The sequence below is a fragment of the Rhinopithecus roxellana genome, chromosome 15 (genome assembly GCF_007565055.1).
Source record: "Rhinopithecus roxellana isolate Shanxi Qingling chromosome 15, ASM756505v1, whole genome shotgun sequence".
Lineage (NCBI taxonomy): Eukaryota > Metazoa > Chordata > Mammalia > Primates > Cercopithecidae > Rhinopithecus > Rhinopithecus roxellana.
In genome coordinates this window covers 99699335-99725793 of record NC_044563.1, presented here as the reverse complement: position 1 = coordinate 99725793, position 26459 = coordinate 99699335, and the positions used below count along the sequence as shown (strand labels likewise).

The following is a 26459-nucleotide window of genomic DNA, read 5'->3' as shown; positions in this document are numbered from 1 at the left end:
GATTTTAACGCTTATGTATGACTTGAAGGGGTTTAAGACTTCAGTGGAGGAAGCAAGTGCAGATGTAATGGCAATAGCAAGAGAAGTGGCATTAGCAGTAGAGCCTAAAGATGTGACCGAATTTCTACAATCTCATGATCAAACTTGAACAAATGAAGAGCTGCTTCTTACAGATGAGCAAAGAAATTGGTTTCTCCATGTGGAATCAACTGCTGGTGAAGATGCTGTGAACATTGTTAAAATGACAGCAAAGGATTTAGAATATTATATAAACTTAAAAAAAGCAGAATCAGAGTTTGAGAGGATAGATTCCAATTTTGAAAGAAGTTCTACTGTGGGTGAAATGTTATCAAACAGCATTTCATGGTATAGAGAAATCTTTTGCACAAGGAAGAGTCAATCTATGGGACAAACCCCGCTGTTGTCTTATTTTAAGAAATTGCTACAGGAACTCCAGCCTTCACCAACCACCACCCTGATCAGTCAGCAGCTGTGAACATCCAGGAAAGACCTTTCACCAACAAAAAAGATTATGACTTGCTGAAGGCTCTGATGATTGTTAGCATTTTTCAACAATAAAGTATCTTGTAATTAAGGTTTGTACATTTTTTAGACACAATGTTATTGCACATTTAATAGACGATGTATAGTGTAAACATAAGCTTTACATACACTGGGAAATCAAAAAATGTACATAACTCACTATATTGTGATATTCACTTTATTGCAGCAGTCTGCAACGAAACCTGCAATATCTCTGACATCTGCCTGTATAATAAACAGAGACACATAGGGAGAATGACATGTGACAGCAGAGGCAGAGACTGGAGTAATGCATCTACAAGCCAAGAATACCCTGGATGGCTGGCAACCACCAGAAGCCAGAAAGGGCAAGGAAGGGTCCTCCCAGAGAGACCTCAGACAGAGCAAGGCACTGCCGGCACTTTTATTTCAAATTTCTAACCTCAAGAATTATAAGAGAATCACCAAGCATGGTGGCTCACACCTGTAATCCCAGCACTTTGTGAGTCCAAGGCAGGTGGATCACCTGAGGTCAGGAGTTAGAGACCAGCCTGGCCAACATGGTGAAACCCTATATGTACTAAAAATATAAAAATTAGCTGGGCATGGTGGCGCACCCCTGTAATCCCAGCTGCTCGGGAGGCTGAGGCAGGAGAATCGCTTGAACCCAGGAGGCAAAGGTTGCAGTGAGCCGGGATCACGCTATATATATATGAATAAACTTCTGTTTTAAGCTAAGAAAAAAATCATTAATCTCTCTATATATAAACTAAATATATTAACGCAGACAGAGAAAATCAAATTTGAAATATTTTCGATATACAATTATAGGGCTAACAAAATGGATGGGGTGAAAAATGGGAAGAGTTAGAAGGACTCAGTGTTTCCTGAGAAGATTACCAGATACATGATGGTTGGTTTTTTTTTTTTGTTTTTTGTTTTTGAGACGGAGTCTTGCTCTGCCACCCAGGCTGGAGTGCAGTGGCCGGATCTCAGCTCACTGCAAGCTCCGCCTCCCGGGTTTACGCCATTCTCCTGCCTCAGCCTCCCGAGTAGCTGGGACTACAGGCGCCCGCCTCGTCGCCCGGCTAGTTTTTTGTATTTTTAAGTAGAGACAGTGTTTCACCGTATTAGCCAGGATGGTCTCGATCTCCTGACCTCGTGGTCCTCCCGTCTCGGCCTCCCAAAGTGCTGGGATTACAGGCTTGAGCCACCGCGCCCGGCCCATGATGTTATAACTGAACAAAAAGGAATACAAAGAGAGCAAGCTGGAGGAAAAGAAAAACTTATTTTTTGACAGATTGAGTCTGATTTGCCTAAAGCACGTCGGCATCAGGGTAGTTATATCTCCTAGGCTGGTAAAAATCAGGCCCAAAGTTTAGGAAAATTAGGTCAAGGCTGGAACCCTGGGAGCAGATGTTATCACACAAGGAAAGCAAACAGTCAAAGAGCTGAGAAGGCACCACCAACATTTAAGAGAAAGAAAGAAGAAATAAAATGAAAATGGAAGAGGAGCTCTGCAACATCACAGACTGAGAAACAAGTTCAGTGATGGAGCTGGAACTACAAGAAGTAATAACTTTAGCAAAAGTCACCCCTAAGGAAAACCAGAATTGCTTTTAAAAACTCCCTCCTTAGCTCATATGTCAACATCATTATTTCATGGTACACAGCTTTCCCAAATCTCCCGCAAACAGTGTGCCTCTAAAAAAGTCACCTCGATTATCTCTAAAGTCGACGATTTTTAAAGAGAATGTTCTTCCTTAAGTTTTCCACAACCAACTAAAAAAAAAAAAGGCCTTTTTTTTTTTCAGACAGAATTTCACTCTTGTTGCCCAGGATAGAGTACAATGGCGCGATTTCAGCTCACTGCAACTTCCTCCTCCCGGGTTCAAGCGAGTCTCCTGCCTCAGCCTTCCCTTCCCCAGTAGCTGGAATTACAGGCATGCGCCAACACGCCGGGCTAATTTTGTATTTTTAGTAGAGATGGAGTTTCTCCATTTTGGAAAATGACCTTTTTTTTAAGACAGCGTCTCGCTGTGTGGCCCAGGCTGGAGTACAGTGACGTGATCATGGCTCACTGCAACACTGACCTCCTGGGCTCAAGTGATCCTCTTGCCTCAGCCTCCCAAGTAGCTGGGACTAGAGGTGCACACCACCACACCCAGATAATTTTCTTTTTTTTCTGTAGGGACAGGTAGGTCTCACTGTGCTGCCCAGAGCAGTCTTGAACTCCTGGCCTCAAATGATCCTCCCACCTCAGCTGCCCAAAGTAACGGGATTACAACCAACTTTTAAAACAGTTGGAAGTTTGGGTGTGGTGGCTCGTGCCTGTAATCCCAACATTTTGGGAGGCTGAGGTAGGAGGATGGCTTGAGGCTAGGAGTTGGAGACAAGCCAAGGCAGCATAGCAAGACCCTATCTCTACAAATAATTAATTTTGAATTAAAAAATGTTTTAAAATAAATTAACAAAACAGTTGGAAGGCTAGTCTTAGAGTCTTTTGCTTCTCTAGTATTACAGAGTAACTTTTTCACAGAAGGAAGAGAAAGTCTAATACAAGTTCCAAAACCATAATGTGTCAATTGTTTTCACAACTGACTTTAATTTGCTTCCCCTTGCTATCCACTCCCACCTTCACCCCTTTTGGGCCCTATCTTTCATTCAGACATTTTAAGGAATAAGGAAATTAAATAAATGAAGAAGACAAAATTCTCACAACAGCGAACTAAACCAATTTACATAGCTCTCATTTGAAAGGCATAATACACTACACAGAATACTTATTTCTATTAGTGCCTTATCACTCCCGTCCACACACAGACACAGACCAGTCTTCCAAATTAAATCATCACTTTTCCTGTATATAAAAGAGAAAACTGAACCTGGGTCTTTCATTTGGATAAGCTCCAGTATATATTTACACACGAGGGAACACTATTTGGCATGTCTTTCGCAGAGCAGCAGGCGATACCGGCTTTTTAGATTTGCATGAGGAAATATCACAGAAATTCCACTGCTGATGAATGCGCCTAACTTCCAAATAAAGGGATGTCATTCCATGTCTACCTACTTTTTCCAGAGTAAAGCCAAGATTCAGGGATAGTACTATTATTAATCTAACAAGTTTATATACAGGCAGCAGTTTTCCAATTTTTTTTTACATATTACCTGACACTGACAACCTCCTAGGATGGTTCTCCATTCTTAACAAAATAGAAGATCCTCTCCAGTATACCCAGAGATGATCACCAAGTCAGATGAACCAACATTTTAGAATGTCATGTTTGGCATTTTAAAAACACCTTTAAAAATTAAGACTTTTTGAGATGAGTGCAGTGGCATGTTCCTATTAGTTCCAGCTCCACAGGAGGCTGAGGTGGGAGAACTGATTGAGGCCAGGAGTTTGAGGCGGTAGTGCACTACGATCTTGCCTCTGAATAGCCACTGCACTCCAGCCTGGGAAACACAGCAAGACCCTGTCTCTAAAAATTTAAATTAAATTAAAAATTAGGGGACCAGGCACACACCCGTAATCTCAGCACTTTGGGAGGCTGAGGTGGGTGGATCACACGAGGTCAGGAGTTCCAGACCAGCTTGACCAACATGGTGAAACCCCATCTCTACTAAAAAGACAAAAAATTAGCTGGGTGTGGTGGTGCACACCTGTAATCCCAGCTATTCAGGAGGCTAAGGCAGGAGGATTGCTTGAACCTGGTAGGTGGAGGTTGCAGTCAGCCAAGATCACGCCACTGCACTCCAGCCTGGGTGACAAGAGAGAAACTCTGCTTCAAAAATAAATAAATAAATAAAATTTAAAAAATTTAAAAAATAGACTTTTACCATAGAATCTAAAAATTGGAACTGAAAATCTGTCATAATTCATTTTACATAAAATAATCTACAAAGTGTTATTAGTTTTTTTTTTTGGTTTTTTTTTGGGGGGTTTTCTTGACACAGGGTCTTGCTCTGTTGTCCAGGCTAAAGTGGAGTGGCACGATCATGGTTCACTGCATCCTCAACCTCCCGATCTTCAATCGATCTTTCAACCTCAGCCTCCCGAGGAGCTGGGACTACAGGCACACATCACCATACCAGTTAATTTTCTATATACTTTGTCGAGATGGGTTTTCATCACGTTGCCCAGGCTGGTCTCCAACTCGAACTCAAATAATCCATCTGCCTCAGCCTCCCAAAGCACTGGGATTACAGCTGTAAGCCATCACGCCCAGCCACTATCAGCTTTATCCTAGCTTTTCCCCACTATATTCCACGTAAAAATTAAATTAGAAGAATTATTTTCAAAATCCTAGAAAATTCAGGCTTATTTTTCCTCTTTTATGTGTTCCCATGTCTGCAAAAAGGAAAAAGGTTGGGACAACTGACAGATTATTAACTACTATAAGGTACCTTACTATTCCACACTTCACATTCCTTACACACAGTGTTCTATCCGTGTTCCACCAAAACATTTTCTTTAGTATTATAACTGGATTCTTGATAACAGAATCAGAATACTGCAGATATAAAGAATGGAGTATTCTGATTAACCAAATATTCTGGTTAAATGAATCCTAGAGGCCAGGTGCGGTGGCTCACCCCTGTAATCCCAGCACTTTGGGAGGCCAAGGAGGGTGGACTGCCTGAGGTCAGGAGTTTGAGACCAGCCTGGCCAACATGGTGAAACCCTATCTCTACTAAAAATACAAAAAATTAGCTGTGCGTGATAACGGCCGCCTATCATCCCAGCTCCTTGGGAGGCTGAGGCAGGAGAATCGCTTGAAACCAGGAGGTGGAGGTTGTGGTCAGTCAAGATCTCACTATTGCATTCCAGCCTGAGCATCAAGAGCAAATGAATCACAGAGAGAAGAATCTACCTTACCAGAAATATCCACTGATGTTTAAATGCCAAAGACAAAATAATTAAAATAATTACATTTCCATTGACTGTCCTGGTATCATCCTGCCTCTTTTCCTTTGCTTCAAGGGCCATTAAGGTGAACAAATGTTATATAAGTTGCTATGCTTATACAAAAACCAGCCATTATAACTCAGAATATGGCAGCTGTAAAACATGGAGCACAGGCCCTGTGCCTTACAGATCCAGGTACTCAGCAAGTGTTTTTATTATTTACTATTTCTTTTTGAGACAGAGTCTCACTCTGTCACCCAGGCTGGAGTGCAATGGCGCGATCTCTGCTCACTGCAACCTCTGCCTCCTGGGTTCAAGTTATTCTACTGCCTCAGCCTCCTGAGTAGCTGTGATTACAAGTATGCACCACCATGCCCAGCTAATTTTTTTGTATTTTTAGTAGGGACAGAGTTTCACCATGTTGTCCAGGCGGGTCTCAAATTCCTGACCTCAAGTGATCCACCCACCTCAGCGTCCCAAAGTGCTGGGATTACAGCTGTGAGCCACCGCGCCTGACCTCAGCACGTGATTCTAATTCTCAGGATGAAAGTCAGCAAGAAGCAGCCCATGGTTGATGAGGCCTGAACCACTGGAGATATACTATAAGGATTATCAGATGCTGGGCAGAGATTCAGCAGGCTAGAGGAAAAGGAAGACTGGAAGAGCTCCAAGGTGAAATTGGTGGGTGGCAGGTAGAGCTGCAGGGAGGCTGGCACCTGCCTAGAAGGCTGAAATGAGCAGAAATTACCATTTATACCGCAGAGATGGCTGGGCCAGAAAAGGTGGCAATCACAGCTCTGGCAAGAAATCAATATTCATGAAAGTGACTTAAGACTAAATAACCCCCCTTTCCTTCAACCTTTCTTATCTATCTAAAATAAACATTTCAGTGTTGCATATCATTTACTTAATGCAGCTTAATCTCCTCATTTTAAAATATTAGGATATTATTTCTGTTTATGAATCTACAGAAAAGATTTGCCACTCTCCCAATACACATTAATAAAAACCGCACTTGACACCAAAGCAATCCCGGCCAGGTGGATCACGCCTGTAATCCCAGCATTCTGGGAATCCAAGGTGGGTGGATCACTTGAGGTCAGGAGTTTGAGACCCGCCTGGCCAACATGGTGAAACCGCATCTCTACTAAAAATACAAAAAATTAGCCAGGAGTGGTGGCACATGCCTGTAATCCCAGTTACTTGGGAGGCTGAGACAAGACCTGCTTGAACCGGGGAGGCAGAGGTTGCAGCAAGCCAAGATCATGCCACTGCACTCTAGCCTGGTGACAGAGCGAGACTCCATCAAAAAAAAAAAAAAAGAAAGAAACCAATCTTAATGTAAGCTTTATCGTTTTCATCTTACATAATCTGAATAATTCTTAAACACCATCATTAACACAATCAGCACTGTACTCTAAGAAATGTTAATAAATGAATGGAGACTTGCTAAATCAGCTCTTCAATGACTTAAAGTATAGTGGTTACCTGAGTTTCCTGCACTATGAAAGTACCTTGATCATAACTGTAATAGGCAGTGCAAAAGGCAGTTATTGCTAAGCCAGTCTCCACTAGACAGGAACTGTTTTTTATTCCAACAGTAACCCATTCTCTGACCTAACCCAGAAGAAGCCTTTAATTACAACGGGCTGAAAAAAGAAATCTAGGAGAAATGAAGATACTGTTAAAGGGCACCTATTAAGCTCATGGAGATCATGAGAAGAGAGGTAAGATGGAAGTAAATAGCCAGCCCAATTTAATTTCACTCTAATGAGCGCCAAGGCTCACATTTAAATTAACACAAGTATAACTGCTTTTACTTGCAACAGGTCTCTGGAAACAGAACCTTAAAGCACCACATTCCTAATCTACTAGTTCCTAAAATTAATTACAGCTCATCTGAAAGATGCAATTACTTCTGCTCATTTAACTTAAATTCTAATGATTATAAGAAGTAAATGAATGGCTGAAGTAATTACACCTCCACACCTCTGATTAGGCTGCCCAACTACACAAGCAAACAACCTTAGTGGAATAAGGAATTCTTGCCAAATAAACAGGAATCTACCATGAGTTCCACTTTAAAAAAAAAAAAAAAAAAAAAAAAAAAAAAAAACACCTACATGCAAATTTAAATAACTAAAAAGAGCCTAAAATAATGGCAGTTCTTACGAAAAGCTAAAGGATGACCAAGTAAACAGGGCAGTAACTATGGGAAGTCTCAGATTTTGTAAACTTGCCTTTTTCCCCCTTTTAATCTTTCCTTGTGCCACCAAAAATTCTAGTAGCAAAGTGGGCCCAGAACACACACACAAAATCAAAGCTGGCTTAAAAAGTAAAGCACTGAGTGAAAAAAGTCTAAGCTGAGTTAGTGAAACACAGAAAATGAAAGGCAGACGTACCTCGTCTTATCTAAGACATTTCCACCTGCTGTTTGCACTTAGGGTTTTCCTTTACTAAAAACACCTACTTAATTCCCAAATCAAAAATATATCATAGCAGTGTATCTCAAACTAAGGTCTGTGGACACTCAGGGTAGACACCTTTAAGAAACTGCGCTCTCCTCTGGCTAATGCCTTAATTGACTGCACTGTCCACATCATCAACATAATCGGTGCCATGTTCATTTGGGTCATGGATCACTAGTGCCAGGAACAACTGCTACCAGAACAAAGGCAATATGACCGAGTAATAAACAAATAAAGCTTCTGATGGAAGGAAGGCCATCATCAGGGCAAGAAGATTCTCAAGAACTGCAGGTTGTAACTGGGAAAAGTAGTGAGAAAATGAATCACCAACAACACACCAGATATTATCAGCAAACTCTGAGAAGAAAATTAGCTTCAGCACAATAACATCATCCATTAGATTAACTAAATGTTGCTGACAAGTTTTGTATTGGTTTCACAATATTGTTTTTATTTACTTTGTAAACTGATTTTCTTTTAAGATTGCATGAATGTTATAAGCATAGAATTATAGTTCCATGCTTGTGTATATTTAATTATCACAAGAAATAATTAAATGTATACAAGAGTCCTTTATCTTTTTTTTCCTTTGATCAATACTAAACATACAAGTTTAGAAACATTTTCCAAAAACCAGACCAAACAGCAGGCCAGTTCCAGCTTAAGGGAACTAGAAGAAGACTGAAGTAAGACAGAAAGGACAGTCAAGATGCTGCAGGCTAGGGTGGAGAAGGAAAGATGATAATGCTCTCCCCACCCAACCAATTCAACTCAATGAGTATAACTCTTGTTATTTATTTCTTTTTTAATTTTTTATTGACAAATAAAAGTGGTATGTATTTATGGTGTACAATATAATGTTTTGATAGACGTAACATGATGTTATATATATTTCGCACATTGTAGAATGGCTAAATCATGCTAATATGATCATTACCCCATAAACTTATCACTTTTGTGTCTGTGGTTAGAACACTTAAAATCTTGTGGCACTGGGTGTGATGGCTCATGCCTGTAATTTCAGCACTTTGGGAGGTGGAGGCAGGCAGATCGCTTGAACCCAGGGGTTTGATGAGACCAGCTCGGACAACACGGTATAAACCTTGACTCTACAAAAAATATCAAAAATGAGCCTGGCCTGGTGGTGCATTCCTATGGTCCCAGCTACTGGGGAGGCTGAGGTGGGAGGATCACCTAAGCCTGGGAGGGAGAGGCTGCAGTGAGCCATGTTTGCACCACTGCACTCCGGCCTGGATGACGGAGTGACCCTGTCTCAAAAACATAAATAAATTAAAATCTCCTTGCTAATCAAGTTTCCATTCTATTTCTGTCTATTCTCTTTTTGTCTCTTTTTGGGGGTCTGTGTATTCTTACAAGGAGAAAGCTCATTTTACTTAAAGATGACTCTTTGAATTCAAAAGTATAAAGACAAGAAAAAGTAAAGGGTAAATTATATAAAAAATCAATTTTGAAATGTTTCTTTGAATGTAATTACTAAAAGGAAAAAAGTTAATAAGCAAAAGTAACTGACTCTTTCACAGCTCAAATTTTAAGACTGACACCTGTTAAAAGGATACAGTTCAAAGAATTACATTTGATGAAAAGGGTAGAGATGTTCAATCATACACCATTAACTAAAACTATTCACCAGTAAGAATATTTTCAAACATCACTCACAAAATACCTATGTGGCATATAACAAAATGAGCAAACAATCCTAATGGTAAGATTGTTATAGATTTTCCTCACTTCACAGGAAAGTTAGGACTAAGAGAGGTTAACTTACTTGCCAACTATCACACTGTACTTGATGATACCAAAATTCAAATCCAAGTCTAGGTCAATACACTTAATTAACTATTATCCTTTTTCTCCAAGTGGACATGAATCTGAAATGTAATAATGGATGTTTAAACACACGCTAAGTATCTTATATGTATTATTTAAAATTGAAATCATCCAGTTCAATTGAAATCTTCTAGTTCAATTTAAAGGAGTCTTCCAAATAGTCTACTGAAGAAATTACAACTTGAACCACAGAGCAAGGAGAATGTGTCACTTACTGGAATGGTCAGGTGTGTGTTAACTAACAGAGTGCAAGCCAAAACTCTCACAGGAAAAGTTAACAACAGGTATAAAAATAATATAATATGCTTAGAGGTACATTGATGATTGTCTGCTAAACAAGGTTACATTAAGAATGCATTAATTATTAACAAAAATAACAGTGCAGCGCTTAAAAAAAAAATGAAATGGATAATGGATACATTTATTGAAATAGTCTGTATAAAGTTAGGGAAGGTGACGTCCTCACCAGGCAGGCAAGAAAAACAGAAAGGACAGACTGGGGGAAGAAGAGCTCCCTCAGTGGAGTGGGCAGACTCATGGTACAGGGAGGCTCCCACAGTGGAATGGGCAGCCCCATGGTCCTCTGCCAGGGGACACGTCTGGGCTAGTGGTCAGGGCAGGGGCAGCCAGTGATAGAACCAAGCAGGCCTCGAATCCTTTTGACACTCCTCCTATCCAAGCAGCTGCAGCCCGGCGTCAGAGCATCCTCCCCAACAGACAAAAGGTGGCTTGGTAGGAAAAAAATCAGTGCTGTAGTGTGACTTCAAGGGTTCCTTTGCTCCAAAATCCCTCCTATTTGGCAGCTGCTGTTAGGAATTATTTTACCAAGGAATAAAATATTTTCCTTTTCACAATGAAAGAAGTAATAATCAAATGTTAGTTACAGCAATACACTCTCACCACAAACTTAAGAATCCTAGAAAGACAACAGGTTGTATATTTAAGTACATAAGCCAAATTAAGATGCAGGGCCTATATCTTCAAAGAACCTACATTCCCAAGATTTCTTCACTTATGAATGGAAGAACAAACCTACAATGATGGGAATCACCTGACTTTTACAAAGCTAGATTAAACCATCATAATAAAGTATGTAATGTCACTCATAATATAATGTACCTGTCAGAGCATTTATCAAAGGTATGTAAGTATTTTCAACTTCTAAAACACTAAAGTTTATCTCAAGCAGAGCGGGGAGAAAAATGTAGAACATCTGGCACCTCCACCAAGAATTGGCTTGGCATTTGGCACTCTGAGATGCAGCTCTTTTTGAAGAGGCATTATGCTGTCTTAGATGCAAAGAGGTTAGTCCCGTGAGACTTTAACCAGGATTTACAAGCCAGAGGAAGGACAGTTCACATTAGTGTTTATGCAGGGTGACAAGAATTGCAGAGAAACTATATTTTTCACAAATCACAGTAAATGCCATTATCAGTAGTAGCCTCGAATTCAGAAATTAAGTGAATATGGGCATAAAATATATTATCTTTACCTTGGTTAAGTAACACAAGTGGTTAAGTAAATGTTTTAACATTTGGGATGGTTAAAATAAAAGATATTTTGGAGCACACTAATTTCAAGACATCTTGCTAAGCTCCCTCCTTACTGCTAATACATGTTTCAAAATATAGATCTGATGCTAGCATGGTCTCAGTTTTAGGCACACACATCCCTACCATGTTGTTATACAAAGATGATGCCCCCATATATGTCCTGGGGATTACTAGATCACCCAAAGGTCTCTCTACCTTTTTAAAGTATCTCATTCACCCAGCTTTAAGTGACCAGAGATTCCAGGGCTTCATTTCAGTAGTTAAAACATCCAGAAGCCTCTATTAAGATGCAAATACTTTTCACAGGCTCCTTTGAAGATGGAAAAAAAAGAAAAACAAATAAATAAAAAAAATTTTTTAAAGATGCAGATACCTCCTGGGAAAGGTAACAAGCCATATCATGTAGCTGTGCTCAATTCTCTGTAAGAGAAACTCCTGAGTTTCAGATACTCTTAGGTCTTAGTAATTGAAAGCAAAGATCCAGAGGATAAAAGGAGGAGGCAGGAAAATTTGGTCAGGAGGCGTATGGGAAAGGAGGTGGAAGAAGCCCTATATTATAGACTGTAACAGTCTTTATATTCTATAGATCTTCAGAAGTTCTGATTGGCCTTTAACCCCTGAACTTTCATCCAATGACACACCCAACACCCACACAATGCAAACCAAAACTAAGACGCACAGAAAACTTGCAGAGTTAAAATGCACTGGTGCCATGCTGTCTTCGATTATCTTACAAAATGGCAAAACTGCAAATGTACGCTTTTTAAAAAGCCAACTCAATGACTGTGTCCAATGAAGAGCTACTGATGTACGGGAGAAATTAATAATTTTCTTTTAATATCACTAAACTAGTCTAATTTTATCCTTAAGACAAACTCTTGATTACTCCCTTAAGGGCTTTTTTAGTTCAAACTATTAATAGACACAACAATGTTTTTTAAAAAATTTAAAGTCCCCAACATCTTTCTAGGAGCATTACACAACAAGATGGCTTTGAACGACTTTCCTCAGGCTATATTCCAGTGCCCTGTAGAGAACTTTCCCTTCCCTGTAGATATGTAAGTAAATAAGTCAAGAACACCTAAGAACAAACTTTGTTGGCCACCAGCAGGGGAGCTCTTCAGCTTTTGTCCCCAAATCCATTCAAACAAAAGAAGCTCCGATTCTTCCAACCCACCCTTCGGACCCGCACCCCGCGGGGACTCTCTGGATCCGGGTGCCCACTCCCCCGCCAGCCCTGCTTACTCCTCAATGCCCCGATGAGCAGAGAGCCGTCCTTAATGAGCTCCTTGATGAACTTGTTGGTTCGCTCCAGCTCAATCTCGTGACACTGCAAGCGCTCCCTGAAATCCGGGCTGTCCAAGTAGGAATCGCTGAACTCCAGAGTGGGCAGCCCCATTGCACAGGCGCTGCCAGCGGCGGCCGCGGGCACGTCCGGTCCGGCGGTCAGGGCGGGGGCAGCCGGCGGCCGCGGCGGGCGCTGGGGACGCGCGATCGCGAGGAAGGCGCTGGGACGTGAGGGGACTGATTGCACGAAGGAAACGGGCCCCGAGCCCCGAACCGCCTGCGCCGGGCTCAGTCTTCCTCTCCCGAGGCAAGGCGAGCGCAGGCGCGGGCGGCGGGCCGAGGCGCGGGTCCGCTCAGGTTGTTGTCAACTGGACGCATCGTCGTTCGGAGCGCTGGGGCGGCGAGGCTCCGGGCCGCGGCCGGAGCAGGAAAGTTTCTCTCACTGCGCGCAGACACTTCCGGCAGTTCCACTCGCAAGCTCTCTTGACAGTCCTCGGCGTTGTGAGCCAGAATCAGCGCACAGCCGCAACTCTGGCCCTGCTGGGGAAACCCTCCCCCTCGGCGGACGCAGGCTCAGAGCGCTTGCAAATCGGACCCGGGCTCCCAGACCCTCCTCCCCGCCGCCGCGCTCCCACCCCGCGCCACCCCGCCCCTTCGCCCCTTTACCCTCCTGCCCCACCCGCCCTCCCTCACTTGGCTCCAGGGCTCCCTGCGCTACGGCCGCGCGCTTACGCTCCGGCCTTGGCGGGGGTGTTAACCCTGTCCCCTCTTGGGCCCCTGGTTTCGGCTAGCCCTTGGTGACACTTCGGGGTCCCCCGCTCCGCAAAAGGATCTGACTCCCAATATAGCTCCCCTAACAGTCGTCCCCTCCACCTACTCCCTAAAATTCTCTGGGAGAAAAACCAACGTTAAGTTTCCCTAAAGTTTGAGTATTTTGAAGCGTAGATGGAACATACTACTGTCTAAAGTTCATTTAGATTTTACTTCACACTGTCAGACTGAATGCATTTGAATTCCACGTTGAGAAGTTGTCCCGTCGCTCTCCCACCCCTCAGTTTCCTTGATCCAGCCTGGTAGTGTTTCTTCCCCCCGCCCCCACTCCATAGCTGGGAAGGTGGGATGATTTTTCTTTTTTTTTTTTTTTTTTTTTTTTTTTTTTTGAGACGGAGTCTCGCTCTGGCGCCCAGGCTAGAGTACAGTGGCCGGATCTCAGCTCACTGCAAGCTCTGCCTCCTGGGTTTACGCCATTCTCCTGCCTCAGCCTCCCGAGTAGCTGGGACTACAGGCGCCCGCCGCCTCGCCCGGCTAGTTTTTTGTATTTTTTAGTAGAGACGGGGTTTCACCGTGTTAGCCAGGATGGTCTCGATCTGACCTCGTGATCCGCCGGTCTCGGCCTCCCAAAGTGCTGGGATTACAGGCTTGAGCCACCTCGCCCGGCCGGTGGGATGATTTTTCAAGTCATCCTCACTCTACTTACGTGCTCCTACTTCTAGAAGAATACCTATTTGCATCACAATAGCAGTATCTCCTATTGGCACCTAGATGGAATTGTCCTAGGAGCGGGGAGATTTTCAAATTGTTGAAGTGGACTGAAGTTTGAAATAAATAGTTAACTCCTACCCACAGGCATTATCCTTCCCCCGGTAGAGGTTCACCTAATAAATTTCTGTTCCCTTAAAACCTTGACAGCAAAAGAAACGACTGCTTTACATCTCGTCCTGACATCATCTATAGGATTTCTGAGAACTCAGATATTGTTCTTAAGGATCTGCTTTTAATTTCTACATTTTCATTGCTTTATCCATGTGAACCATCTGTTTAAAAACTATTCTACAGATCATGGGAAAAATTCCACTAAAGTGCTTTACATTTTTCAGAGCCAGTCAAGATTTTTGGTTTCAATTTTTTAAATGTACATGAACATTAAAAATAACATGTAAACCTGAAACAGGATAAGATCGTGTAAACAGTATGGGCCAGGCGCAGTGACTTATGCCTGTAATACCAGCATTCTGGGAGGCTGAGGCAGGGAATCACTTGAAGTCAGGAGTGGGACACCATCCTGGCCAACACGATGAAACCCAGTTTCTACCAAAAATACAAAAATTAGCTGGGGCTGGTGGCGCGCACACCTGTAGTCCCAGCTACTCGGGAGGCTGAAGCAGGAGAGTCACTTGGAGGCGGTAGAGTGACTTGAATCTGGGAGGCGGAGATTGCCGTGAGCCCAGATTGCTCCGCTGCACTCTAGCCTGGGAGACAGAACGACTCCATCTCAAAACACCTTCCAATCATATGTACATCTTTGGCCCTCAACATATTGGCAAAATGGCCAGTCACCATTAGAGCCATTTTAACTCCAAGTGTTGAATTTTTGTCAACTAAATACTCTTCAATTTTTTTTTTTCTTTTGCAGGGTTGGGGAAGGGAGAGGCAGTAATTCTGTTTGTCAGTTAATGAAATGACATGACATAAACAGCAGTGGACTGTGTTTCACCTGAGGTGATTTTATATTTACTTATTACTCTGCCTGAAAGACAAAAAACCACCCATGCCAAATAGATTCCTTTCAACTTTTGCCATGTTGCTGTTCCTAACAACTGAATCCAGTGCCAAACTGCTGAGATATGAAATGATAAAATATAACATTCTCTTCCTGTTTTTCATTAAATCATCGTACTGTGATTAAGTCTTTAAAAATGCATCAATGGTGTTTCATAAGTTGTATTTAATATATTGGATGTCAATATTTAGTTTTCTTTAAAAGTCTTACATGCCAGGGCAGATGTGTTGTAGATTCTACGATATGGGTTATCATTTGCCCATTCATGTATGTAATTATATGTTTTATGTCTACTGTCTACATGATTAAGGTCTGGGTAGGGAAGTGATTTCCATAAAAAGATAGAAGAAGCATTATCCATGACCTCAAGCAGTTCTCAGAAAAAGGAAACGTAGAGAATAAGTACCCATATAACATAAGGCGGAAGATGCTATGTTCCACAGCCGCACACAGATACTGTGCTAATAATACATTGATGCTATTGTTTATCGATATGTTTCCACTCAGGCCCATCATTGCATTTACATGGAATTAGGATTTTTTCCCCTACCCTTCACTCATGAGTCCCTAAAGTTTATCATGTTATAATGGGCTTATTTCTTGTAGGTGTTTTCATAGTTACTCATGCCTTATTCCTGTGATTCATACTTTAATTATACCTGCTAGTCAGGCTTTCTCTTATGCCACATTAACACAAGTACTTGAGAAAAACCACAAATGCTTTTGCTTTAAGGTGGATTTACTGTCAGTTTTAAACTGTTGTTTCCATGTATTATTCTCTCCATCATAATTAACTCAACCAGATTCTTTCCAAGAGAATAGACTTTCTATATAAAAGATCAGCAATACCTGCAAGCTTGTTTTCATAAACAAATGTAATGGATTGAAATATAGCCTGTCCAGAATTCTCCACTTCATAACACATGACACTGTAAGCTGCATGGTAAGCTTTGCAAATATTATTGGCTGACAAGCTTTTTGGCACAGAGAAATGTCTCTGTTTGTTTTCCTGATTCTGGAATAGGATGTGTGGGCTTTGTTTACTTGTTTTTGAGAGTAAATAGATAGTAGAGGATAGTAAATTAATATGGCATTTGTAAATCTGCCTAAAACTTTTTCTTGACGTAACTCATGTCTGACATTTAAGCCTGGCACTTCCTATGTACTCAGTAAGTGTTACTGTCAAGCTATTATTACTTTTCAATTAATTATGTAGATTCAGACCACCCAGACTCAGATAATCTGAGGTTAAGCTCAAGCCTGGTAAGAGATGACTAAACAGAAACCAAGTGTTTCTTCTTGGTTTCCCCTCCTCCCAGCTCCTGGTAACCATTCTACTTTCTGTCTCTATGAATTTGACAATGTGGGTATCTCATATAAGTGAAATTATACAATATTTGCACTATGTGTCTGTCTTATTTCACTTAGATGATTCAGTCATCAAAAAGAGAAGCAAAGAAGAAATAAGAATTAGATATACATTTAAAACCCATAAGAGGGGCCAGACCCAGTGGCTCAGCCTGTAATCTCAGTACTTTGGGAGGCCCAGGTGGGCGTATCACCTAGAGTCCGAGATCAGCCTGGCCAACATGGTAAAACCCCATCTCTACTAAAAATAGAAAAAGTAGCTGGGTGTGGTGGCGTGCACCTGTAATCCCAGCAGCTACTAGGGAGGCTGAGGCATGAGAATCGTTTGAAGCCAGGAGGCGGAGGTTGCAGTGAGCCAAAATTGTGCCACTGCACTCCAGCCTGGGCAACGGAACAAGTATCTGTCATCTCAAACAAATAAAAATTTTAAAAAACCCAAAACAAATAAACAAAAAGAAACAAGCATTTGATCCTACTTAATTTTTGACTTAACAATTTCTAAAATACTCTTCTGCCAGCCAAAAAAGGAAGTTCAGATTAAGCCCTTAGATAGCAAGATCTTTTTATTCTGCCTTATTAAAAGTATTATTATTGTCACACACAATGCTCTTAACATCGCTATTTCTCATAAAATTAGTTGGTGTATGACATTGTATTTCCGATGGGCAAATGTACACATCATTAGTGACAGTAGCCTATGTGACTTACTAATACTGTCTTTTCCAGTTAAAAAAAATGCTCTCACAAATTGTAGAGCCCCTCTCAAATCCATACAGCTCTCCCTGCTTCCTCTCCATGGTTGTCATAAAGCATAGACAAATGCTAAATGTAGTCCGGGTTGAAAAAGAAACTTTGCTTTGTCCAGGGGTAGGAAATGGGAGTCTCACAGGAAGAGTACAGAACATAGCCCACATTGTATGAGTCTATGGATTTCAAGAGTTCATTATCCAATAGACGGACTAAAGAGCAATGATTGGAAGACCAAAAAGTCAAATGATTGAGAGATGACAAAAGAGAGTTTAGACAGGGTAAGTACACATGAGATTGGGCAACAGATGGGCAGTAAGCAGATTAAATAAAGGAAGGAAATATAGTGTGATTTTGGTGGATGAGGTAAGAATCCAACATGACTCTGAGATTTAAGCCTATACAACTCAGAAGTGTTATTTATTTATTTATTTTTTAGAAGAAATATACATAGGTTTAGGTTTAGTCTCCTATGCTGAGTTTGAGGTAAAGTTAGAATAATTAAGAGGCATTTTCTTAGAAAGAAAAGTGCAGCACAAACACTCAGGGCTGTGGGGTTAGCTTAACAGAAGAGACACAGAAGCAGAAGTCAAGGTCAACTAGAGGGGAAGAATTAGCTGCAGAGAGTGGAATTTGTTCTATGTGACAATATGACTTTTTTTTTTTTTAAGAGATGGTGTCTGACTATGTTGCCCAGGCTGTTCTTGAAGTCCTAAGCTCAAGCAGTCATCCTGCCTCAGCCTCCCAGAGTGCTAGGATTACAGGTGTGAGCCACCGCACAGTATAACTTCTAAAGTCCCTGTCAAATCTAGATTTTATTATGATGACAGATTTCAGATGAACAGGATGAAGGAAAAGAACAGAAATCTAAGCAAGAAACACTCAACAACTAACTACGTTTATGAGGAGTGGGGAGAAAGAAAAAGGAGAGGGGGAGACGGGGAGAGAGGTAATGACTTAATTTAGGAAAAGACATTTTTTTAGCACAGATTTTGATTTCAATTTAGTATTGCCCTCTTGTGGCAAACCATGATGTTTGCTAACTGACAGAAAACTTCATAAAGAGCACAGGAAAAGGAGACAAAATGAAAAGGAGCACCCTCCACCAACACTGGGCATGATCGTTTTTGCATGTATTGCCCCATTTAAGCTTATCCACAAGCATGTGAAATAGGTATTAAGTCTGATTAGCCCCACTTTTAATTTTTTATTTATTTTGAGATGGAGTTTCGCTCTTGTTCCCTAGGCTGGAACTCGAACATCTCGGCTCACTGCAACCTCCGCCTCCCAGGTTCAAGTGATTCTTCTGCTTCAGCCTCCCCAGTAGCTGGGATTACACGCACGTGCCACCATGCCCGGCTAATTTTTGTATTTTTAGTAGAGACAGGGGTTTTGCAATGTTGGCCAGGCTGGTCTCGAACTCCTGATCTCAGGTGATCCACCCGCCTCGGCCTCCCAAAGTGCTGGGATTACAGGCGTGTGCCATCATGCCCGACCTGATTAGCCCCATTTTTAATAGATGGGAAAGTTATAACTGAAAGTGATTAACTTGCCTAAATTTATGTATAATAGCTAGAAGGTACTGGAGTTGGGATTTCCATTCAGGTCTACCTTGGTAAAAAGGCCATGCTAAACACACACACACACACACACACACACACACACACACACACTCAAAAAATATTCATAAGTATCTGTTATATTTCTGTGCTGCTGGAGATGCTGGAAATACAAGAAGAGTAGTTTTGAGTAAATTTACCTCAATCCTGCCCTAATCAAATGTTCAATCTAATAAATTATAGCAGCAATATTAATCAAATGGTCACCCAAAGGCCATTTATGAACTGTGTGACTTAGGATAATTTACTTTTAGGTTTTACACCTTTCCCAAGTATAAAATTAAGGATGATAGTGATAATGATAATGACTATCATTTATTAAATCCTTACCGGGTGCCAGACACTGTCCTATGCTAATAATGAAATAACATCCATTGTTTCACTTGATTATTTTTAGCTCTAGACGTGAGACATTTCTATACCTCTATGGCTCAAAATTAGAACAAGAAATCTCCTCCAACCGATAATGACAATCAGTTACAGCTAGAGTGTTGTTGACACCCTACCCCCTTGTGCTTAGAGGCTTGTAGCTGCATTAGAAGAGGAAGTGCTGTTCCTCTCTTACCTCTCACTGAAACCCTGATGGGTGTGGCCTCCTCTGGATTTCAAAGCAGCCACTGACCACACAGAAAGGAAGCAAATGTTTACTGAGCAACCACGCTGTCCGTGGTCCCACGAGGCCTACAAATCCTCACACTAACCCTGGAGGTAGGAATTTTATAATGAGGATGAGATTGTTGAAGCCCCAAAATGCAAAAACAAAAACCAAGAAACCCAAGCCAACAAAAATACCCAGATAGCTTGCCCCAGGATAAACAGTCTGCGACTCCAAGACCATACCACAGTGAATACATTGGGACACATGATACACAATATAATGTATGAATGTGTATATATATACATACACACACATATATACACACACACATACATACATATATATATATATCTTTTTTGTTGTTGTTGTTGTTGTTGTTGCCATGGCTGGAGTGCAATGGCGCAATCTCTGCTCACTACAGCCTCTGCCTCCCGGGTTCAAGCGATTCTCCTGCCTCAACCTCCCGGGTAGCTAAGATTACAGGCACCCGCCAATACGCCTGGCTAATTTTCTGTATTTTTAGTAGAGATGGGGTTTCACTATGTTGGCCGGGCTGGTCTGCAACTCCTGACCTCGTGATCCACCCACCTCAGCCTCCCAAAGTGCTGGGATTACAGGCGTGAGCCACCATACCCGGCCTATTTTTATATAGCTTTTTCCACATTTACATTTTTTGCGTCTAGACTCTAAGCTTTTATATTAAATCTTATTTCTTTGTATCTCGTGCACTTTGCACGCTATCAGCCCATAGATGATACCTAACAAATGTTGTTTTGAATACTTGAGTGCCTTACAATCTTCTAACAATCATTCTTCAGCTTCTGTGGTAGAGGTGTCTGCACAGATTTGTAGAGAAAGCCTTCTCCCATTTGGCACGGAGGTCTCCACGTGTTTCTCGAGCTCTACTGAGCATGAAAGGAGCGGAGCTCATTATCCGTGCTTCCAGGCGATGAGTACATCTGCGCTAGAACTGCTGCCATCCAGCACACTGTAACAGGCCCTGGCAAAGGCAGTGAAAGACGTGATGAGGAAAATAACTAGCCCAGAAGGAACTTAAGGAAACTAACTAAAATAAATGGCTCCACAGCCGGCAAAGAGAAGTCATAACTCAATCACAGTGAAGCACACTAATGAATGTGATAAGAAGGATCGTTGAAAAAGAACAGACCCACAGTCTCTACTGTTTGAACATTTCAAATGGAAAAAAAGAAAAAAGAACAAATCTGAAAGAATCTGTAACCCATAGTCACAGCGGCAACTTCCTTTACAAGGAATAAAGATACATAGTATTATCCTTTAAAAGGTATATTATCTTACATTCTGTCACTGTGAATTTTATCTGCTAATGGAATTAGAAAATTTTACAAAATTTCTCAGGTTTTACAAAACTAGGTATAAGAACAATTTTTTTTTTTTTTCAGAAAAATTCTTATAGGCCGGGCGCGGTGGCTCAAGCCTGTAATCCCAGCACTTTGGGAGGCCGAGACGGGCGGATCACGAGGTCAGGAGATCGAGACCATCCTGGCTAACATGGTGAAACCCCGTCTCTACTAAAAAATACAAAAAAACTAGCCGGGCGAGGTGGCGGGCGCCTGTAGTCCCAGCTACTGGGGAGGCTGAGGCAGGAGAATGGCGTTAACCCGGGAGACGGAGCTTGCAGTGAGCCAAGATCCGGCCACTGCACTCCAGCCTGGGCGACAGAGCGAGACTCCGTCTCAAAAAAAAAAAAAAAAAAAAAAAAAAAAAAAAAAAAAAAAAAAAAAAAAAAGAAAAATTCTTATTTTTACACTTGTTGGTAATTTTTTCCCCAGCTGCCAGTTTGTTGAAATTTTACTGTGAGACAAAAGTGGATTACTGAGATTAAACTTTAGTTTACTAGATAAATAAAAGTAGAAGTAGTCCCAGTTCCATTTAACGTTGCAGTGTATTTCACCCTTATGATTTTTTTGTGATCTTTCAAAGATTGCTTCAAAGATTTGTGGAGCTCTCTGAACTCTATTACATTATGTGGTCAAGTAGAACAACATTTTACCATATGGTGAAAATCTTGTTGGTACTGAAAATGAATATTTAACGAATCATTACAAATCTTCTAAACCTGCTTTTCCCTCGATTTTGTATCATTAAAATTTTCAAACATACAGAAAAGCTGGAAAAAATAAGGCAATGGATAGCTACATGCTTTCTACTTGGATTCAACAAATGTCAACTTTTTGTCACTCCTCATTTTATTTATGTATATACACACATGCATATGTATATATAAAATTTTTTTTTTTTTTTTTTTTTTTTTTTTTTTGAGACGGAGTCTTGCTCTGTCTCCCAGGCTGGAGTGCAGTGGCCGGATCTCAGCTCACTGCAAGTTCCTCCTCCTGGGTTTACGCCATTCTCTCGCCTCAGCCTCCCAAGTAGCTGGGACTACAGGCGCCCGCCACATCGCCCGGCTAAGTTTTTGTATTTCTTTAGTAGAGACGGGGTTTCACCGTGTTAGCCAGGATGGTCTCGATCTCCTGACCTCGTGATCCGCCCGTCTCGGCCTCCCAAAGTGCTGGGATTACAGGCTTGAGCCACCGCGCCCGGCCGGTTTGTTGTTGTTTCTAAGACAAAGACTCACTCTGTCGCCCAGGCTGAAGTGATGCAGTGGTGCAATCTCAGCTCACTGCAATGCTCCGCCTTCCCGGTTGAAGTGACTCTCCAGCCTCAGCCTCCCAAGTAGCTGGAACTATAGGCGCGGGTCACCATGCTCGGCTAATTTTTTGTATTTGTAATAGAGACAGGGTTTTGCCACGTTGCCCAGGCTTGTCTCGAACTTCTGAGCTCAGGCAATCCTCCTGCCTTGGCCTCCCCAGGTGCTGGGATTACAGGCATAAGCCACCGCGCCTGGCCTACATTAAACATTTAAAGTAAATTTTCGTCGGGTTCGGTAATCCCAGCACGTCAGGAGGCCGAGCCGGCGGATCGCAAAGTCAGGAGTTTGAGACCTGCCTGGCTAACATGGTGAAATCCGGTCTCTACCAAAAATACAAAAATTAGGCGGGCGTGGTGGCAGGCGCCTGTAATCCCAGCTCCTCGGGAGGCTGAGGCAAGAGAATCACTTGAAACCGGAAGGTGGAGGTTGCAGTGAGCCGAGATGATACCACTGCACTCCAGCCTGGGTGGAAGAGCGAAATTCTGTCTCAAAAATAAATAAATAAATAAAGTAAATTTTAGATATTTTTGACACATAATCTCTGAATATTTTAACATGTATCACCAAAGAATAAGGAAATTCTCCAACATAACTAAAACTTAAAGAAAATTAACATATGATAAAAATATCATCAAATAGCAAATTGTTACAAAAATGACTTTTATAGCTAAAAAAAAAAAAAAAAAAAAAACAAGATCTAACCAAGATCTTTACTGAGTCTTAATCAATGGCCTATATAACTCCAAATTTCTATTTTGGAGGGCAAGAAAAAAAAGGCCATTAATCATCATTCCATTCACTAATTAAGATTTTTGGAATAATTGAGCCTAGATTAGTATGAGGCTTCCTTTACTACTGTCCTGAATAAACGTTTGTTAATCAAACTAGTGGAAGAAGAACTGTTTTAAGTAGAACTATTCCCAAATCCTTAAGCACTTGAATTTGTCATTGGTAGCTTCTAGGAAAAGACTGCTCTAGAGAAAGAGAATGCTGTGCAAAATGGACATCTGGCATATAGTGTGTGGTCAGTAAATATTTTTTGACAAAATTAATGAATAAAATACTGAGGACCTAAAGATAAACAACATCAGCATCATCTGGAAAGTGGTTAAAATTGCAAAATCTTGGGCTCCACCTTCCACCTACAGAATTAGAAACTCGCAGGAGGGGCCCAGCATCTGTGTGTTAACAAATCCTCTAGGTAATCCTCATGCTGAATAAAGTTTGAGAACAGCTGACCTAGAACATTTCTTAGTAGACACCAAGATTGAAGAGCAGTCTTAGAAAAGGAAATTGAGAATACAGCTTTGAGATTAGGCAAGAGGAAAAATGGTAGGTAGAATGGCCAACAGAAGCTTAGCTAGATGCCAATGTCGGGGGAGCCAGCCTGCAGGCAGAGCCTCTGCTAGGGAAATGACAATAGGAACACCACCCTTCAGTTACATCATCACATATCTAATGTTCTTACTCTCACTGTTTAGGTGCACTTGAGGACAGCCTTTATCTTCAGAAAAGACTATCAGAATATCTTACTTGGACAGGCGCGGTGGCTCACATCTGTAATCCCAGCACTTTGGGAGGCCGAGGTGGGTGGATCACAAGGTCAGGAGTTCAAGACCAGACTGACCAACATGGTGAAACCCCATCTCTACTAAAAAAAAAAAAAATACAAAAATTAGCCAGGCATGGGTGGTGGGTGCCTATAATCCCAGCTACTTGGGAGGCTGAGGCAGGAGAATTGCTTGAACCCGGGAGGCGGAGGTTGCAGTGAGCCAATATTGCACCACTGCACTCCAGCCCGGGCGTCTGTCTTAAAAAAAAAAAAAAAAAAAAAAAAAAGAAAAAACTAGGTCTTATTTAAATTTAATAACTGACACTACTGAGCAATAATTTTTTTTTAGTTTTATCCTAGGCCTCTGGGTTCAACTCACACAGAGAAGACGGGACTGGGACTGGGACTGGGACTGGGCAGGAGTGATAGGTATAGGTGGGTTGTCACCTGACCCAGTCTCTTCCCTTGGGAGGGAACTTTTGTTACCACAATGACTCCCTGGTGTTAGCTTCCAAGGTCAGTTTCACAATGAAATAGGTATGCTGGGATCTTGTCTAATAGGTTGCCTCAGTCAGAAGGCTTAAGGATGACTCAGGACCAGAAATGATTTGACTTTTCCTTTCATGCTGGAGATAGAGACAGTTGAAGAGGGAAGCAAACAATAATAAAAATATTGAATGAGTTTGTTTGACAGGGAGGAGCAGAAAGAGTAGGGATTTCCAGGTTATCCCTCCATCTCTAGTGAACTCCATGTGACAGATGACTCAACGGGAAACATGAAAAACTGTCTTTTTCCAGTTTTGAAAACCATTCACATGCCTAATGATCTATTAGTGAGATTTTCTGTCTGATAATGATTGATTTCTGCCATTCCAGACAATAAGAAATAACTATAGAGTTATGTGTAAAAAGGAGACTGCTACTGTCTAGCCTTCTCTAGACAGAAAAAAAGGGTTACCTAACCATGAAATACTTTCTTCTCAAATAAGAAAAAATACCCATAGTTCTCTTCTAAGCTTTTTCAGGGCATCTTCAAAAATTAGAAAAATAATTACTAGCTAAATTATTTCTACAACAACATGATTAGGCCGGGTGCAGTGACTCACACTTGCAATTCCAGCACTTTGGGAGGCCAAGGCAGGTGGATCACGAGGTCAGGAGTTCAAGACCAGCCTGGCCAACATGGTTAAACCCCATCTCTACTAAAACTACAAAAATTACCCAGGCGCAGTGGCAGACACCTGTAGTCCCAGCTACTGGGGAGGCTGAGGCAGGAGACTCGCTTGAACCTGGGCAGTGGAGGTTGCAGTGAGCCGAGATTACGCCACTGCACTCCAACCTGGGCAACAGAGTGAGACTCCATCTCAAAATAAATAAATAAATAAATAAAACAATGTGATTACTCCTGTTAACATAGTAGGATTCTTAACTATGACAATATATAAGTATAAAATTTTGGTCAAAAGCAGACATTTCATAAACACCAGGAACCCCATTTAACTGTGTAGATTATTTAGCAAGGTAAGGTGATTAATTTCACATTTTCTCCATGGGTTATTCTCTGATGATTTTTTTTTTTTTTTTTTTTTTTTTTTTTTTTTTTTTTTTTTTTTTTTGAGACGAAATCTCTCTCATACCCCAGGCTGGAGTGCAATGATGCGTTCTCAGCTCACTGCAACCTCTGCCTCCCAGGTTCAAGCGATTCTCCTGGCTCAGCCTCCCGAGTAGCTGGGATTACAGGCACCTGCCACCATGCCCGGCTAATTTTTGTATTTTTAGTAGGGACAGGGTTTCACCATGTTCGCCAGGCTGGTCTCGAACTCCTTACCTCAGGTGATCCACTCACCTCGGCCTCCCAAAGTGCTGGGATTACAGGCATGAGCCATTGCACCCGGCCTCTCTGATGATTCTTGTTGCAATCTCTTTCACTGTTCCAAAATCTGTATCTCCAGGCAGACCCTTGTAGCAGCTGCCCACTGGACATCTCCACAATGGATATGTCAAAGGTACCACAAGCTCCGCATGTACACTTTGGTACACTTATCCTTTTTCCTAAACCTGCCCTTCAAATTGCGTTTCCTACCTAAGTTGGATATCTAGGAAACTTGACATGCAATCAGTCACCAAACTACCTCTTTGCTGTCTCCTCTCTAACCTCAGCTTCAGCACTAGGTCAGTCCTCACTGCCTAGGCAATTAAAGTAAGTCCTTAGCTTGTCTCCCTGGCTCCAGTCAGCAGTTCTCTAATCCATGATTACAGCCAGAATAATCTTTCTAAAAAAAGCAAATCTCATTATTCTCTCTAGGGCTTAAAATCCTTCAGTGGCTCCTCATTGATTAAGGGATAGAGTCCATACTCTTTCGTGTGCCAAACCAGTCTCTGTTATCTCTCCAACATTATTGATTGCCTTATCTTCTGCATCTGAAATTGTGCTTCAGTCCAGCTGAATTTCTTTAAATTCCCCTAATGAGTTAGCGAGAGGGATCATCAGAAGTTCAAGAAGCATCTATGAGAATTTTTATGTTTTCATTTTGATTGAAAAATTTAAAAATAATATAAGCCTACTTTGAATCATCTACATCAGTGCTTTTCAAACTTCCGTGTGCATAGGAATCACCTGGATATTTTGTTAAGGCACTGAGTACGAATCAGTAAGTCCTGTATGGCCCAATATATTTCTATTCCATCACAAGCTCCAGATGATGCCAGTGCTGCTACTCCCTGGAACACTTTTTG

General features: G+C 41.6%; 1 protein-coding gene and 1 long non-coding RNA gene across 2 annotated transcripts in view; one reads left to right on the top strand and one right to left on the bottom strand.

Annotated features, from left to right (window-relative positions):
* ARHGAP42 (Rho GTPase activating protein 42) overlaps positions 1–12724 on the bottom strand; it is a 332212-nt gene extending 319488 nt beyond the window's left edge. Inside the window, exon 1 of the mRNA XM_010358477.2 lies at positions 12549–12724. Within this exon, the coding sequence (XP_010356779.1) occupies positions 12549–12702 (154 nt within the window). The 5' untranslated portion in view covers positions 12703–12724. The remainder of the gene's footprint in view (positions 1–12548) is intronic.
* LOC115893661 lies at positions 12426–16552 on the top strand. Its single transcript, XR_004053723.1, has 2 exons — positions 12426–12748; positions 15004–16552. It is a non-coding gene; the product is annotated as an uncharacterized LOC115893661 (long non-coding RNA).
* The last annotated feature ends 9907 nt before the right edge of the window (positions 16553–26459 follow it).